Below are 17,426 nucleotides of genomic sequence, written 5' to 3'. Positions count from 1 at the left end.
GTGCTCTGAAGTGCATCATGTTTGTCAAATTTCAAAAGCCGATGTGAACCCTGAGCCAAAAGGTTTGCCCACCCCTGGGATAAAGGGAAATATGAATGCAGCAATGTACAGAGACATCCTGGATAAAAAAAACAAAACAACGCTTCCCATCCACCCTGATGGAGCTTGAGAGGTGCTGCAAAGAGGAATGGTTGAAACTGCCCAAAGATAGGAGTGCCAAGTTTGTGACATCGTGTTCAAAAAGAATTGAGGCTGTATTTGCTGTAAAATATTGAACAAACGAGGCTTCACGGTGGCAGAGGGGTTAGTGCGTCTGCCTCACAATACGAAGGTCCTGCAGTCCTGGGTTCAAATCCAGGCTCGGGATCTTTCTGTGTGGAGTTTGCATGTTCTCCCCGTGAATGCGTGGGTTCCCTCCGGGTACTCCGGCTTCCTCCCACCTCCAAAGACATGCACCTGGGGATAGGTTGATTGGCAACACTAAATTGGCCCTAGTGTGTGAATGTGAGTGTGAATGTTGTCTGTCTGTCTGTGTTGGCCCTGCGATGAGGTGGCGACTTGTCCAGGGTGTACCCCGCCTTCCGCCCGATTGTAGCTGAGATAGGCGCCAGCGCCCCCCGCGACCCCGAAAGAGAATAAGCGGTAGAAAATGGATGGATGGATATTGAACAAACGCTGTAAATACTTTTTTTTCAAGTATTTAGTTTTTTTATTTACTTTTTTTTTCAAATTAACTGGTAGAATTTGGAAGAGTAAAATAAATGAATTCCATCGTGGAATAAGGCTGTAACGTAACAAAATGTGGAAAAAATGAAGCGCTGTGAATGGATGCACTTTATTTATTAGTTTGCTACTCTGCCTATTAGGCCTCTATTACATGCTAATAACCACATCCTTGTGTTCCAGTGGGAGCACTTGAAGCATGATGAGCTCCAAGGAAGAGGAAACTCTCCGCTTTTTCCAGTATGTGGAGGAGAATGGGCTGAGGGCCTACAACGGCCTCGTGGCTCAGAACCTGGACCACGCCAGGAATGAGAAAAATAGGATATTCCTGCAGGAGAAAAACGACAAGAAGAGAAAACAAGAGGAAGCCATAAGAAGGTAGGAAGATGATTGGAGTGGAAAACAAAGGGGGGCGATATTAGGTCTGGGTTCTAGGGTGATGTTGTGCCTTTGTCCTGCACATGAGGAGGATTATGACACATGTCAATGAGTGCAGAAGGAAGAGGTTGTAAGAACTGGGCCAAGTGGCCACAGGGTCCCTGTAGCATAGGCAAGGTCCCACATTCTGAGGATTGGTAGCGCCGTGATCTATGGAGGATAATTAGTTTTTCACTTTTAGACTTATTTGGGACTTGGATTGAGGTCATCACTGCTCCATTTATGGGATGCAGAGGAATGAGAGAATAACATCAGCCTGGGAAGATGTTGAGGCAACCTTCTTTTGTGCATGCCTTGCTTTGTGTATTGTCCCCAAAATACCCCGAAAAAGTGGCGCACTAACAAAGTGACGTGGATACAGCGTGCTGGAGTGACCGCCACGTGGATACAGCGTGCTGGAGTGACCGCCACGTGGATAAAGCATGCTGGTGTTTTAGGGTAGAAGAGCTGTGGCTGAGGCGTAAAGCTTTGGAAGTGTTGGTGTGGTGATTTGTTTTCTATCCCTTGATGTCCACTTTATATTTGCCATAATAATGAGCAGAAATATCTGGCCAGCTTAAATATGTTGGTGGACCCATCTTGGCATACATTGTTACCAAATAATTGGACTTCTTGGAGTGCCTTGACAGCTGATTGAAGCCCACCTTCACTTTAGTCACCATTAAGGTTGGGAGCATTCATTTCACCAGTCTAAATGCATTATGGGTCGGACAATTTTGCATTCGGAATACTACCTTATTGACACTAATATCAGATTATCCTGAATATAAGACGACCATTGTTTTTGAAGACCCACTTTTTGAAAAACATTTAAATATAATCATTTTGAAAATACATTTTCAATGAATTAATGGGGTTAGTGCAGTACTCACAATATGCATACAAATAACTTATAAGAAGACAGCAGATTGCATGTGTAAATTACTAAACCTCAAATATAAGACAACCTATCTTTTATTCGGACTGTTTTCTTGGGGGAAAGCGCAACTCATATTGAGGTTTATACAGTATTTACAAAATGCATGTAAATAACCTAAAAGAAGACAGCAGCTTGCATTTGTAAATCACTAGACCCCAAATATAAGACAACCTATCTTTTTTTCCGACTGTTTTCTTGGGGTAAAGCTCAACTCATATTGAGGTATATACAATATTCACCAATGTCCATCCATCCATTTTCTACCGCTTATTCCCTTTCGGGGTCGCGGGGGGCGCTGGCGCCTATCTCAGCTACAATCGGGCGGAAGGTAACCTAAAAGAAGACATCAGTTTGCATGTGTAAATTACTAAACCCCAAACATAAGACAACCTATCTTTTTTTCAGACTGTTTTCTTGGGGGAAAACTCAACTTCTATTGACGTTTATACAATATTTACAAAAAGCATGTAAATAACCTATAAGAAAACAGCAGCTTGCATGTGTAAATCACTAGACCCCAAATATAAGACAACCAATCTTTTTTTCAGACTGTTTTCTTAGGGTAAAACTCAACTCATATTGAGGTTAATACAATATTTACAAAATGTATGTAAAAAACCTATAAGAAGACGGCAGCTTGCATGTGTAAATTACTAGACACCAAATATAAGACAACCTATCTTTTTTTCAAGATCCTTTTCTTGGTGGAAAGCTGAACTCATATTGAGGTTTATAGAATATTTACAAAATGCATGCAAATTAACTTTAAGAAAAAGGCAACTTGCAAGTGTAAGTCGCTAGATGCCGAATATAAGACAACCAGTTTGTTGGTTTTTTTTACATTTTTTTCTTGGGGAAAACTCACCTTATATTGGGGTTAAGACAGCACCGACAAGATGCATGCAAATAACCTATAGGCATCAGCTTGCATGTGTAAATCGCTATATTTGTAATATAATGTATTTTTAAGATGGTTTTCTCGGCGGGGAAACAATTTATATTGTGGTTAAGCCAGCTCTTCTAGTATGCATGCAAATAACTTATAAGAAGATGGTAACTTGCATGTGTAAATCACCAGACTCCAAATATAAGACAACCGGTCTTTTTCGGATTGTTTTGTCTGGGAAAAACTTATTTTACAGTGGAGTTAATACAGCACCTACAATATGCATGCAAATAACCTATAAAAAGAACTTAGTAGAGTTTATAGAACTAGTAAGGCACAGTAATTAGTGGACAGTTGAATTGTTTTGCATGCCAAATTCCATCCGTGTGTGTGTGTGTAACCACTTCCACTATTCAGGGATGAGGAGGTAGAGGTCCCAATTTACAACACCTTTTACTAACACAGAACATAATTCCTTACTTTTTCATTTAACCTTAAAATAACATTCTCAGACGTAAGCAATACAACTGTGCATTAAAGTCCGATTTTCAACCAGCACGTATGTCACTGTAAAAGTGCCTATTTCAAACTTTATGTGACATACAATACATACTAAACAGTCATCAGCATGCATGAACTAGAAAGATTTTGGAGTAGCTAGTAGCAGTAGCCTCAATGATCTGCTTCCTCAGCTCTCCGCTGTATGTTCTTAAGTATGTTCCTCACGCCACAGAGAACGCCCTGTACAGTAGAGATGCGCGGATAGGCAATCATACCATCCGCAACCGAATCGCTAAAGTGGTCATCCATCCGCCACCCACCCGAACCAACATTTCATCAAAGCCACACCCGCCCCTTGTTGTTTGTCTAATATAGACGATGCAAGGCATTAGTGAGGTTAGAAAGTGTAACTCCCTCCAAATAGCACAGACACAATAGCTTTCTTGAACTGATTTATTTGAAGGCTTACTTTCTCTTCAAATTCACTGTGAAAACTGTAATAAATAAAGCACGTTACAAACGTAAAAATAATATGCACAGCATGTGGATCGAACATTTTACCAAGTAAAATACCAACAAACGACAAATACGTCATTGGTCATCCCCGGATGTAGCTTCCTTACATCCGTTGACAGACCAAACGAGACACTTCAAAATAAAAGTATGCCCACAGGCTGTTTCAAAGAGTGCTGCTCTTTTTTCGTATGTGGGTAACAACATTTAACTATTTATAAATGGTTGATTTCTATAGGCTAGTAAGGTAAAGTGTTGTACCTGACAAGTTTGGGCTACCTTGCTTCTGCAGCCTTCATCAGAGGTGTCACGTGATGTTAGCGTGGCGTCGTCTGTGACGTGTTATCTGGATTGTACCATCAAGTGTTGTCAGGTACAACACTTTACCTATTAGCCTATATAAATCAACCATTTATAAATACACGTCAGTAGGCTAAATGAACCTCTTCAACATAACATTTAACAATGTATAATGTAGCTGCTGGCTACGGGGTGTTAGCAATGACTTTGGCTGGGGGGCGGGACTTCCGGAAGAGATAGGGAAGTGACGTGGTCGACAGGAAGTGAGCGTTCGCGTTGTCCCGGGAAAAGCGTTAGAGACATGAGAGCTGTGGTTGTATTACATCTTGTGCAACAAAGACAAGACAAACGAAGAGGTTTTATGAGCCTAGATTTCTGGGATTATTATAATATATATTTCCAAAATGGTTCAACCGCCACCCACCCGAATCTATTTAAAATCTATTTTTTTGTCATGTCACCCGCCCGACCCGCGGTTTATCCGCGGATTCCGCGGTTGTGACCGCAAACCGCGCATCTCTACTGTACAGACATTTGGTCACTGTTGCAGGACAAGTTGATGCCTGAGGAGAAGGGGCACCCGGCGTCCTGTTGCCTTTGCCCTGTCTTTCAGCTGTTGCCAGTGCTGAAATATTCATACACAGAGGAAGAGTCGAAAAAAATAACTGGATTTTTCATGAGGTCTATAAGTAGGTCAATGAGAAGACCCCCTCATTTTTATTTTTTACAGTAACGCACAGTGGAAGGGGCTTGCTTGCTTGCAAATAACAGCTATCGGTAAGTGTATGTGGGTGAAAAAGCTTCCAATAGTAAACGTGGTTAGGATGAGGTTGGAAATAATGTTAGAGATGAAGTGTGAGCTCAATTGCAGGAGATGTGTTCTGCCTGGTGACAGCTGGATCAGCCGGCGGCCAATCAGATCAACACGTGAGCTTGGAGCGAGGCGGTCCTTCCTGTCCGAGCTCATAAGTTTAAAATATTCTGGTCTTTTTGCACAGTCAAGCATACTTAGGCCGTTATATTACCGCCATGACAAAGTTGGAGTGGTTTCACAAGGAGGGAACAAGTGGTCCACCTGTGGTCGGGTTTCCAGCCAATCACTGAGCACACAGCTTATAAACAACATTGTCACGACACTAGCCACAAATATAAACATGTATCTTCATCATGTGGCCCAATCATGCAGCGTTATGTTCAAATATATTATTGCTGGGAGCCAAACTGGTTCAAGCCAAACAAGTGCACGTGTGCTTTATTATTGCCGCTGTAGCTTGTTTCCATGGGCACCACGTTGCTAGGCAGATTAGAGCTCCCTGACCAATGCAGCCACCCCACCAAGCACCTTCTGTGCAGCAGCTGGCCAGGGGGCTGTCACACACCACGGGGTCTCAGACAACACACACATTGCATGCCAATGCAGCTTCATCCCCATTTGTTTCCAACCCTGACAGGGAAATGCATAATGTTATAATTCCTCTTGTCGAAAACAATTTCCACACATCTTGAGTTGCATTTTCTCCCCCGTGATACACACATCCATTAACGCACTCCACTCAGACATCATTAACGCTCCATTCAGGCCAATCATCCATTTATAAGGATTGATTGTGTACACGCTGGAGGGACTGCCATGGTGTCATTATGTGTGAGCAGCATCCCTCATATCCTAAACTCCAATCAATGCTTTTCAGCGGCAACGTCCCAGCTGCTAGCGTTGATGTAACACTTTAGTGCAGGGGTCACCAACGCGGTGCCCGCGGGCTCCAGGTAGCCCGTAAGGACCAAATGAGTCGCCCGCTGGCCTGTTCTAAAAATAGCTCAATCAGCAGCACTTACCAGTGAGCTGCCTCTATTTTTTATAATTTAACTATTTACTAGCAGGCTGGTCTTTCTTTGCTCGACATTTTTAATTCTAAGAGAGACAAAACTCAAATAGAATTTAAAAATACAAGAAAACATTTTAAAGACTTGGTCTTCACTTGTTTAAATAAATTCATTTATTTGTTTTACTTTGCTTCTTATAACTTTCAGAAAGACAATTTTAGAGAAAAAATAAAACTTTAAAAATGATTTTAGGATTTTTACACATTTACCTTTTTACCTTTTAAATTCCTTCCTCTTCTTTTCTGACAATTTAAATCAGTGTTCAAGTAAATGTATTGTTTTTATTGTAAAGAATAATAAATAGATTTAAATTTAATTGTTCATTTTAGCTTCTGTTTTTTTGACGAATAATTTTGGTGAAATATTTCTTCAAACGATGATTAAAATTCCCCAAAAATATTTTGGCAAATCTAGAAAATCTGTACATTAAAATGTAAATCTTTTTTCAAAGTCTTTTGAATTTCTTTAAAAAATTTTGCCCTGGAAAATCTAGAAGAAATAATGATTTTAACCTATTTAAAACATGTCATCAAAATTTTAAAATTAATCTTAATCAGGAAAAATTACTAATGATGTTACATAAATAATTGTTTTTATTTTAAGCTAGTTTTCGGGTTTTTTTCGGTTGCATTTTAAAGAGTCGAAATTGAAGATAAACTATGTTTCCAGATTGAATTTTCATTTTTTTCCTGTTTGTTCCTCTTTTAAACCGTTCAATCAATTGTTTTTTTCATCATTTATTTTCTACAAAAAATGTACGACAGAATGACGGACAGAAATACCCATTTTTAAATTGAGCAAAATGGCTATTTCTGGCAATTGTTTTAAGTCTGTATCAAACTGGTAGCCCTTCGCATTAATCAGTACCCAAAAGGTAGCTCTTGGTTTCAAAAATGTTGGTGACCCCTGCTCTAGTGACATGCATAGATCACAACGATATGAGGGGACATGCCTTGACGATGACGTCAGGCATGTTCTATTTCAGTTGTCCCCCGGCAAGGAAAGCCTGGAGGCTCAAGGATTTGTATCTGATTGCCGTGTTCGTCTGTAATATATGTTTTACACGTGTATAATGCTGATGTCCCTTCCTGCTAGGACCGGGGAGGACATAGCAACAGAAGGCAAGCACTTACGTATGGGCTCCATCACCATGCCGGACCCCCAGGAACGTATGCCCATGCACCATCCGCACGCCTTGGCCTGCGAGCAGGGCTTCTCCGTGCGCTCCCAGTCCCTTCACTCTGTCGGCGGCAGCAACGGCGGGGGTGGAGAGGAGGAGGTGGGGAGTCCCACGTCGAGGAAGCAGCCCCCTCCTAAGCCCAGGAGGGATCCGGCCACCAAGCTCAGTATGTCGTCTGAGGCAGTGGACCACAGTCCTGGGTCCACCTGTCGTGGGGACAGATGTGACGGTGAGTAGGGACGGCATTCCACACCAAAGAAGCGATGCTTAAGTCATGCCCTGTGGAATCCCTATAAAGTAGGGATTTATACATGCAAACCAACAGGTGCGGCCAAAGGACTCCCCCTGGCAGGCGTGTCAGAGCCTTTCTTCTCATCATTCACCTGCAGATTAAGCCGGCTGAAAAACGTGGCTAATTATAAGATAATGGTGAACAATTATAATGCATAAATGGTTGAGAAGTGAAATGAAAAAGAAGGGTCCTCTTAAATATCCAAATCCCCCAACTCATATTGGTGGGCAGGGTTGGGCTGCGGGGGTGTATAATATAGTCATAAATAGTCATGGATGCAAAGGATTCTGGGTATTTGTTGTGTTGCATTTATGTTGTGTTACTGTGAGGATGTTCTCCCGAAATGTGTTTGTCATTCTTGTTTGGTGTGGGTTCACAGTGTGGTGCATATTAGTAAGAGTGTCAAAGGTGTTTATATCACAACTTTCAGTGTAACCTGTATCACCCAGTATGCCTCACAATCTCGTACATGTGACGATAGAAGCAACGAGAAGCATGTGTCCGGTCGGCACGCAGATAATATTGCGTAAAGGCGGGCGCGGTGATATGTTGTGGAGGACGTTAAAAGTAAAGCTATTACGGCACGCCCTCAATGTCTTAGTCCGAATGAAAATCGGAGAACATTGACCCCGGTTGATGTCCGGGAGAGGCACCGAAATCCAAAACCCTCCCGTAACAGTCTGGGGGGGTCGGCGATTATGCAGCTGAGCCACATCAGAGTTGCCAAACAGCTGCATGCGGCTCCGGAGCCGCGGGTTGCCGACCCCTGTCCTAGCGTATAGCTAGTGCAGTAGGGGCCCGTCAGCCTTCGTGTTCAGTTCAATGCCTGGGAGACACAACATTTTTGCAGCAAATTCCTAAAAACACAAGAGTTCTCCTGTAGTGTAGAAGAACTTGTAGCACTGTAAACATATCCTTGCGTTGACGTTTGAACCTTGCTAGCAAACACAGAACACTGGGGCCGAACTTTCTCTGTTTATAACTGGGGCATTCTGAACTGAGTCCTCTCCTTTTTGGAAGTGACACTTTTTGGGATTAGTACGTCTGCTTCACAATACAAACTTCCTGGGTTCGAGCCTGCGCTCTGGATCATTCTGTGTGGAGTTTGCATGTTCTCCCCGTGACTACGTGGGTTCCCTCCGGGTACTCCGGCTTCCTACCACTTCCAAAGACATGCACCTGGGGACAGGTTGATTGGCAACACTAAATTGGCCCTAGTGTGTGAATGTGAGTGTAAATGTTGTCTGTCTATCTGTGTTGGCCATGTGATGAAGAGGTAGAGACTTGTCCAGGGTGTACTCCGCCTTCCGCCCAATTGTAGCTAAGATAGGCTCCAGCGCCCCCCGCGACCCCGAAGGGAATAAGTGGTAGGAAATGGATGGATGGATGGATGGATTTATGTATCAGATGCAGTAAGTAGTCATGTGTTCAATTTCTCTAGTTCTATTCGTGGGGTTCCTCAGGGTTCAATATTAAGTCCTCTCTATATGTCTATTCAATTGTTGGCCGGCAAGTTCAGTTCAAAAAACTCTTGAGAAAATCACATTTTTGCAGCAGATTCTTGAAAAGACAACAGTGCTGCCATAAAGATGATCTTTGACAAGATTTTATGCAGAAGGTCTTTACAAAACAGCACAGGGCTGCTGTAAGTCTGACAAAATAAATAGACCAACATAAAATGTCGACTTTAGAAGACTCTGTTTCTCCATAATATATAAAATAAGACTAATAGTGAGGCAGAAGTCAGTCTGTCCTGTCCTCAGCGTTCTGGAAATGTGGCCCCCAAAATAATCTAGTTGAATACTCCTTTATTAAAGGAAAGAAACACACAAATATGCCAGCATACAGTGTAGTTACAGCAAAGCAATGAAGCGTCACTAAAATGAGTGTGAATGTTGTGTTGGTCCTGTGATGAGGTGGCCACTAGGGCTGCAACTGTTAGTCTACAGATGTCCACAATATAAAAAATAATTTGGTGCTGACAATTATATTTGTGGACAATAGTCATGACGTCATCACTCATGTTTTTAAGGGGGGGAAGTGAGTCACTCGCCACAACATGGCCAGTGATTGCATGTAAAGTGTTAGAATGTTCCTCTTTTTCTTGTTAAAATCATGAATATCTTGCTCATTTTGCAGAGCGGACCTTGTTTTTATGTCAGTCAATCGGTGATATGTGAGCATTTTAATACATGATGTCGGAGGGAGGATGTGGTCTCAGCCTCGTTAAGACCGTTGGCTTATGCCTTGCTAGAGTGAGCTGAAGTTGTGTGAAAAATAACTCAATTCGGCCAAAGTCAGCCAGCTGAACTTTGTTTACATCAATTCAAGTACTTTTTTAAAAAGCAGCGTTAATTTGCAATGTCGTAGAAAAGGCACCTTAACAAACACACACACACACGCACACACACACACACACACACACACACACACACACACACACACACACACACACACACACACACACACACACACACACACACACACACACACACCAATGCGGAGGTATCATAATATTAAACATAAAATCTATTATATAGCCAACATTTTAGTAATTCATCAAAGATATAATTCTACCCGTTGAGTCTATTAGAGTGCTAAAACTGCCAATAGTTAATCAATAATCAATACGTCAATGTGCAGCTTTTTAAACATCACTAAATGATTTAATTTTTGAGGAAGTCAAATTTGGTGTTTTATTGTTTGTTTTCTTTGCGTTAATATATTAACAAGGTGAATTATTAACCGCTGAATGAGCCGCACAGTTACAGTATAAATAAATATTTTTGAATGAATTAGTCATATTTGTTGTTGGTAAGCACATGCCTAAAATAACTTCATCTGCATTTACAAGTCGATGTAAAAATCATAACCATTAAATATGTGTACTATTTATTATCCGATTAGTGGAGTAATCGTTAAGATAATTGTTGACTAATCGACTGTCAAAATAATCATTAGTTGCAGCCCTAGTGGCGAATTGTCCAGGGTGTACCCCGCCTTACCCCTAAGTGCAACTGGGATAGGCTCCCAATTGCAGTTCAATTAATTAATGGAGTTAGTACAGTACTCACAATATGCATGTAAATAACTAATAAGAAGACAGCAGCTGGCATGTGTAGATTACTAGACACCAAATATAAGATATAAGACAACCTATCTTTTTTCAGACTGTTTTCTTGGGGGAAAGCTCAACTCATATTGAGGTTTAGACAATATTTACAAAATGCATGTAAATAACCTATAAGAAGACGGCAGCTTGCATGTGTAAATCACTAGAACCCAAATATAAGACAACCTATCTTTTTTTTCGCTATTATTTTCTCGGTGGAAAGCTGAATTCATATTGAGGATTATACAATATTTACAAAATGCATGCAAATTAACTTTAAGCAGGAACTTACACTTACATACACCTACACTCGCAACTTGCAAGTGTAAATCGCTATATGCCGAATATAAGACAACCTGTCTTTTTTTAGATTGTTTTCTTGGGGAAAACTCATCTCATATTGGGGTTAAGACAGCACCGACAAGATGCATGCCAATAACCTATAGGAAGCAGCTTTCCGGTGTAAATCGCTATATTCGTAATATAATGCCTTTTTTAAGGGATAAGCGGTAGAAAATGGATGGATGGCTGCACTGAAGTACTTGGCTGCCACCAGCAGAGGTGCCGTTGAGTGACTATCTACTAATTTGCTGTCTGGAGAAGCACTTATTATCAGAAGAGCACTGTCACGCCAAATTTCTTTCCCCCTACAAAAACCTCCCCGAAGCAAAAATAGCTTGAAAGGTTAGCATGCTGGAATGCTAATATTTTTTCCTCACCGTTATTTTTCACCAATGACAATCAGCCAATTATAATGCTTTTAAAACAAGCAGCTGTGTGGCCAGCTTTAAGCAAGTTATATGACTCTTAAGGGTTACAGCTGCAAAATTAGCGAAGCAAAAATACCTTGAAAGGTTAGCATGCTGGAATGCTAATATTTTTTCGTCACCGTTATTTTTCACTAATGACAATCAGCCAATTATGATGCTTTTAAAACAAGCAGCTGTGTGGGCAGCTTTAAGCAAGTTATATGACTCTTAAGGGTTACAGCTGCAAAATTAGCGAAGCAAAAATAGCTTGAATGGTTAGCATGCTGAAATGCTAATATTTTTTCCTCACCGTTATTTTTCACCAATGATTTTAATAATTTGAAATCGCATAAAGGGAAGAAGATTAAGAGCTATTCAGTAGGATTTAAAGGGGAACATTATCACCAAACCTATGCAAGCGTCAATATATACCTTGATGTTGCAGAAAAAACAACATGTATTTTTTTAACCGATTTCCGAACTCTAAATGGGTGAATTTTGGCAAATTAAACGCCTTTCTGTTTATCGGTCTTTTAGCGATGACGTCAGAACGTGACGTCACCGAGGTAACACACCCGCCATTTTCATTTTCACATTACAAACACCGGTCTCAGCTCTGTTATTTTCCGTTTTTTCGACTATTTTTTGGAACCTTGGAGACATCAGGCTTCGCGTGTGTGTGTTGTCGGAGGGTGTAAAAACACTAACAGGGAGGGATTCAAGTTGCACCACTGGCAAGAAATCTTCCGCCAGACCCCCATTGAATGTACCAAAGTGTCTTCACATTTTACCGGCGATGCTAAGACAGATATGACACAGAGATGTATGGATAACCTGCAGATGCATTTGCAACGATAAAGTCAACGAAATCCCAAAGGTGAGTTTTGTTGATGTTGTTGACTTATGTGCTAATCAGACATATTTGGTCACGGCATGACTGCCAGCTAATCGATGCTAACATGCTACGCTAATCGATGCTAACATGCTATTTACGCTAGCTGTATGTACAATTGAAACTAGATACCCACATTTAATGCGAAACAAACACTTACCAATCGACGGATTTAAGTTGCTCCAGTGTCACAAAATGCGAAAATCCTGATCATTTGGTCCGCACATCTTACCGGCGATGCTAATAAGGCAGCCATGTTATGGGCCACTTCATTAGGTACACCCAAGCTACGGCCGAATAGCGTCAATAGCAATTCGCTCAATCGCTTCAATTTCTTCTTCAATTTCGTTTTCGCTATCTGCCTCCATACTCCGACCATCTGTTTCAATACATGCGTAATCTGTTGAATTGCTTAAGCTGCTGAAATCGAGTCTGAATTCCCGAGCTAATGTCGCTATATCTTGCCGTGGTAACCGCCATGTTGTTTGTATTGGCAGCCCTGTATGACGTCACAGGGGAATGGATAGTGGTTTCGAAGATAGCGAAAATAAGGCACTTTAAAGCTTTATTTAGGGATATTCCGGGACCGGTAAAATTTTGAAAAAAACTTCAAAAAATACAACAAGCCACTGGGAACTGATTTTTTATTGTTTTTAACCCTTTTGAAATTGTGATAATGTTCCCCTTTAAGGTCCAAGCTTACATCACACTCAAATTTTTACTGCATGCCTTTGGTATGTGCCGGAGTGAGAAGAAGTTTTAAAATAATTAGCGCATGCTTACTTTTACTGCATGCCTTTGGTAAGCGCAGGAGTGAGAAGAGGTTTTAAATTAATGAGCACCCCGGCAGCAATTCAAGGAAATACTGTACGTACAGTAGATGAAGATTTTAGTTGTGTTATTTCGCTGCAGCTCCACTCTGCCCAACAGCAGATGGATGAGAGTATTCATCCGGTTTTTGGTTTCACAGTCAGCTGTCAAGTGGGCAAAAGGGTCCTGACATTTCCATGACCTTGTTTAAAAATGGTTTTATGCTCTGAGGCAAATCGCCAATTAAAGCCAATGCTTTTTTTTGGGGGGGGGGGGGGGGGGGCTGCAAACTGGCAAAGCAGTATGTGGAGATGCTGTAAGTGAGATCTGCAGCCTGCAGGAGTGTCAGTCTGTTTGTAAACACAGTATGCTCATTTGGACCTGCGTCAAAACAAGGGCATAATTATAGGAGGACTCAGAGCTCCAAATGAAATTAATTGAGCTAAATAATTGTTTCCTCCCCCGCAATCTTTGGAGATAATCTGCAGTGAGCATTTTGGAAGTAAAATGAAGTATTTGAGTCCGGGGCTGGGAGAGCAAAATAAAAGCAGACTCTCTCCATGATGATGTTTCACCGCCAATGTGAAGTGAAGGGAGTCGCCCACCCGGGCTGAGATTGGTGGGGATGTCTGAATGTGCACACAGATCTTCCTGGGCACCACGGCAACCATCCCACAGAAACAAGACCCCCCTCCTCCCCGGCCAATCGCAGCGTCCTTGCGCCACGCCGTCCAATGGGGTTGCAGAGACGGCGAAGTCTGCGGGCGTGCGGCCAATGGCCAAGCGGCAGCGGGGGTGTTCCTGGCTGAGGGGGAGGGTTGCGTGCGTTGTAGCAGGAAGGGGAGGAGCTTGACAGAGTAGAATTCATTCAGGAGGAGCAGATGACCTAGATTCTGTTTCCCCCTCGGAGGAGAGGGTGGGTTGCGGGTAAACACGACAGCGAGAGGAGGGCAGGAGAGGAGAAGGGATGTCACCCACGCTGCTGAAACCACGCAAACCTGTTTGTGCAGGAATGCAGCTGTTGATCATGCATGTCTACTACATGCACATCAACATGATATCCTCCTGAAACTCTAAATCAGGGGTCACCAACCATTCTGAAACCAAGAGCTACTTCTTGGGTACTGATTAATGCGAAGGGCTACCAGTTTGATACACACTTAAATAAATTGCCAGAAATAGCCAATTTGCTCAATTTCCATCCATCCATCCATCCATTTTCTACCACTTATTCCCTTTTGGGTCGCGGGGGGCGCTGGCGCCTATCTCAGCTAGAATCGGGCGGAAGGCGGGGTACACCCTGGAAAAGTCGACACCTCATCGCAGGGCCAACACAATTTACCTTCAATAAATAAATCTACATATATACTGTATATATATAAAAAAATGGGTATTTCTGTCTGTCATTCCGTCTTAATTTTTTTTTCCTTTTACGGAAGGCTTCTGTAGAGAATAAATGATAAAAAAAAAACATTTAATTGAACGGTTTAAAAGAGGAGAAAACAGGAAAAAATGAAAATTTAATTCCGTAACATAGTTTATCTGCAATGTCGACTCTTTAAAGTTCAAAATTCAACCGAAAAAAAGAAGAGAAAAACTAGCTAATTCGACTCTTTTTGGAAAAAAATGTAAAAATAACTTATGGAACATCATTAGTAATTTTTCCTGATTAAAATGAATTTTAAAATGTTGTTGTTTTCCATCCATCCATCCATCCATTTCCTACCGCTTATTCCCTTTGGGGTCGCAGGGGGCACTGGTGCCTATCTCAGTTACAATCGGGCAGAAGGTGTACACCTTGGACAAGTCGCCACCTCATCGCAGGGCCAACACAGAGATGACAGACAACATTCACACTCACATTCACACACTAGGGCCAATTTTAGTGTTGCCAATCAACCTATCCCCAGGTGCATGTCTTTAAATAGGTTAAAATCCAATCTGCACTTTGTTAGAATATATAACAAATTGGACCAATCTATATTTCTAACAAAGACAAATCACTATTTCTTCTAGATTTTCCAGAACAAAAATTTTTAAAGAAATTCAAAAGACTTTGAAATAAGATTTAAATTTGATTCTAAAGATTTTCTAGATTTGCCAGAATAATTGTTTTTAATTTTAATCATAATAAGTTTGAAGAAATATTTCACAAATATTCGTCGTCGAAAAAACAGAAGCTAAAATGAATTATTAAATCAAAATGTATTTATTATTCTTTACAATAAAAAAAAATACTTGAACATTGATTTAAATTGTCAGGAAAGAAGAGGAAGGAATTTAAAAAGTAAAAAGGCATATGTGTTTGAAAATTCTAAAATCATTTTTAAGGTTGTATTTTTCTCTAAAATTGTCTTTCTGAAAGTTATAAGAAGCAAGGTTAAAAAAAAAATGAATTTATTTAAACAAGTGAAGACCAAGTCTTTAAAATGTTTTCTTGGATTTTCAAATTCTATTTGAGTTTTGTCTCTCTTAGAATTAAAAATGTCAAGCAAAGCGAGACCAGCTTGCTAGTAAATACATAAAATTAAAAAAACAGAGGCAGCTCACTGGTAAGTGCTGCTATTTGAGCTATTTTTAGAACAGGCCAGCGGGTGACTCATCTGGTCCTTACGGGCTACCTGGTGCCTGTGGGCACCGCGTTGGTGACCCCTTCTCTAAATGCTACATTAGTCTATCTTTAATTTTGTCTCGAACAATAATGCAAGGCTCAGCCATTTGGGGAAGTAACTAAGTCAGGCAAACATAGTTAAAAATAAATGAGTGCTATTTTTTTAACCAGATTGTTCACAAACTTAAAATTTGGATTAACCCAATGAATAAAGTTATTACTCGCTTGTATCATTTAAATTCACTACTGCAATTTTGTTGCTGGAACATTTTACTTGAACTCACGTGATTCATTTGCTTCAAAATTGGTAACAGTTTAAATTAAAGTCCCATTAGGACAGGCCTGGGCAATTATTTTGACTAGGGGGCCACATTTGGAGAAAAAAATGTGCCTGGGGGCCGGTATATCTATTTTTAGGAACACTAATACAAAACCTAACAATAACGTCTGATTGAATGCTAAAAACGTTATGACGGACCACCTTAAAAAACGCAATGGAATATTACATTTTCTATGAACGATAAAACACTGAATATTGACAAAATATGAATGTCACACCCGCTTTCGATCGACATATTTTACAATCAAGTGAAAGGCAATAAAAATACAAACAGTGAAATATGAACGCAAAAGGTACAAAATAAACCCACCTATAATCTGATATATCTGATATTTGCTGAATTCCCCCCAGGGATTAGTAAAGTACTTTCTATTCTATTTTATTCTATTCTATTCTATTATATTCAATATATCTCTAAGCTTTAGAACTTTGTTGTGAAAATCTCCTTCCGCGTCTGTGGAAACGCTTCTTGCCCACACTGCTTGGTGCCTCGTCTGAGCTGCTGTGATGTAGATCAGTGTTTCCCAACCACCGGGCTCGATTGGTACCGGGCCGCAGAAGATTTTTTTTATTTATTTTTTTTTTTTTAATGTAATTGTTTTTATTTAAATTTTTTTTCATTTATATTAAATCAACATAAAACACACAAAATACACTTAAAATTAGTGCACCAACCCAAAAAACCTCCCTTTTTCATGACAAAGAGAAAAAAAAAAAAAGAAACCACATACCCCCCACCCACCCGCCGGTCCGCGGGACTAATTATCAAGCGTTGACTAGTCCGCAGCTACATAAAGGTTGGGGACCACTGATGTGGATGACCATAGTAATTAATTACATGACCATAGTAACTAATTAGATGACCATACTAACTGGTATATCATCCATAAGCGCATATTCCAACCATTAAAATACTTTGTATAGTTAAAGACTTACAGTCATTAGAAAACATCACTGCACGCCATAATGGCAGCTACACTTTCCATCTTAAACATCTAAAAAAATTATTTGGGAATGTCCAGCGGGCCAGATTGAAAAGCTCAACGAGCCGCATGTGGCTCCCGGGCCTTAATTTGTCCAGGTCTGCATTAGGGTGTATTTTCAAGTGAAATTTTCCATCGAGCAAAACAGGAGGAGTCTGTTCTCTTGTCAATGCAGTGACTATAACAACCCCAAGCATGTACGCTCATAATAAAGAGTAAACATTCAGCAAATTGCAATTATATATAATTAATGAAAAAAAAAAATTGTTATTAATTGCATAAAGTAACTCTTT

General features: G+C 40.6%; 2 protein-coding genes across 2 annotated transcripts in view; one reads left to right on the top strand and one right to left on the bottom strand.

Moving 5' to 3' along the window:
* gpc5c (glypican 5c) overlaps nt 1-7,432 on the bottom strand; it is a 366,734-nt gene extending 359,302 nt beyond the window's left edge. The window contains exon 1 of the mRNA XM_061920093.1: nt 7,298-7,432. Coding sequence (XP_061776077.1) covers nt 7,298-7,343 — 46 coding nt within the window. The 5' untranslated portion in view covers nt 7,344-7,432. The remainder of the gene's footprint in view (nt 1-7,297) is intronic.
* The window catches only part of nyap2b (neuronal tyrosine-phosphorylated phosphoinositide-3-kinase adaptor 2b), a 48,950-nt gene that overhangs the window by 4,543 nt on the left and 26,981 nt on the right, over nt 1-17,426 (top strand). Inside the window, exons 2-3 of the mRNA XM_061920090.1 lie at nt 907-1,101; nt 7,260-7,573. Coding sequence (XP_061776074.1) covers nt 923-1,101; nt 7,260-7,573 — 493 coding nt within the window. The 5' untranslated portion in view covers nt 907-922. The remainder of the gene's footprint in view (nt 1-906; nt 1,102-7,259; nt 7,574-17,426) is intronic.

This window comes from Nerophis ophidion, linkage group LG14, assembly GCF_033978795.1.
Source record: "Nerophis ophidion isolate RoL-2023_Sa linkage group LG14, RoL_Noph_v1.0, whole genome shotgun sequence".
NCBI classification, from domain to species: Eukaryota; Metazoa; Chordata; class Actinopteri; order Syngnathiformes; family Syngnathidae; genus Nerophis; species Nerophis ophidion.
The sequence above is the reverse complement of the archived record's forward strand: the minus strand, read 5'-3'. Positions and strand labels throughout refer to the sequence as shown.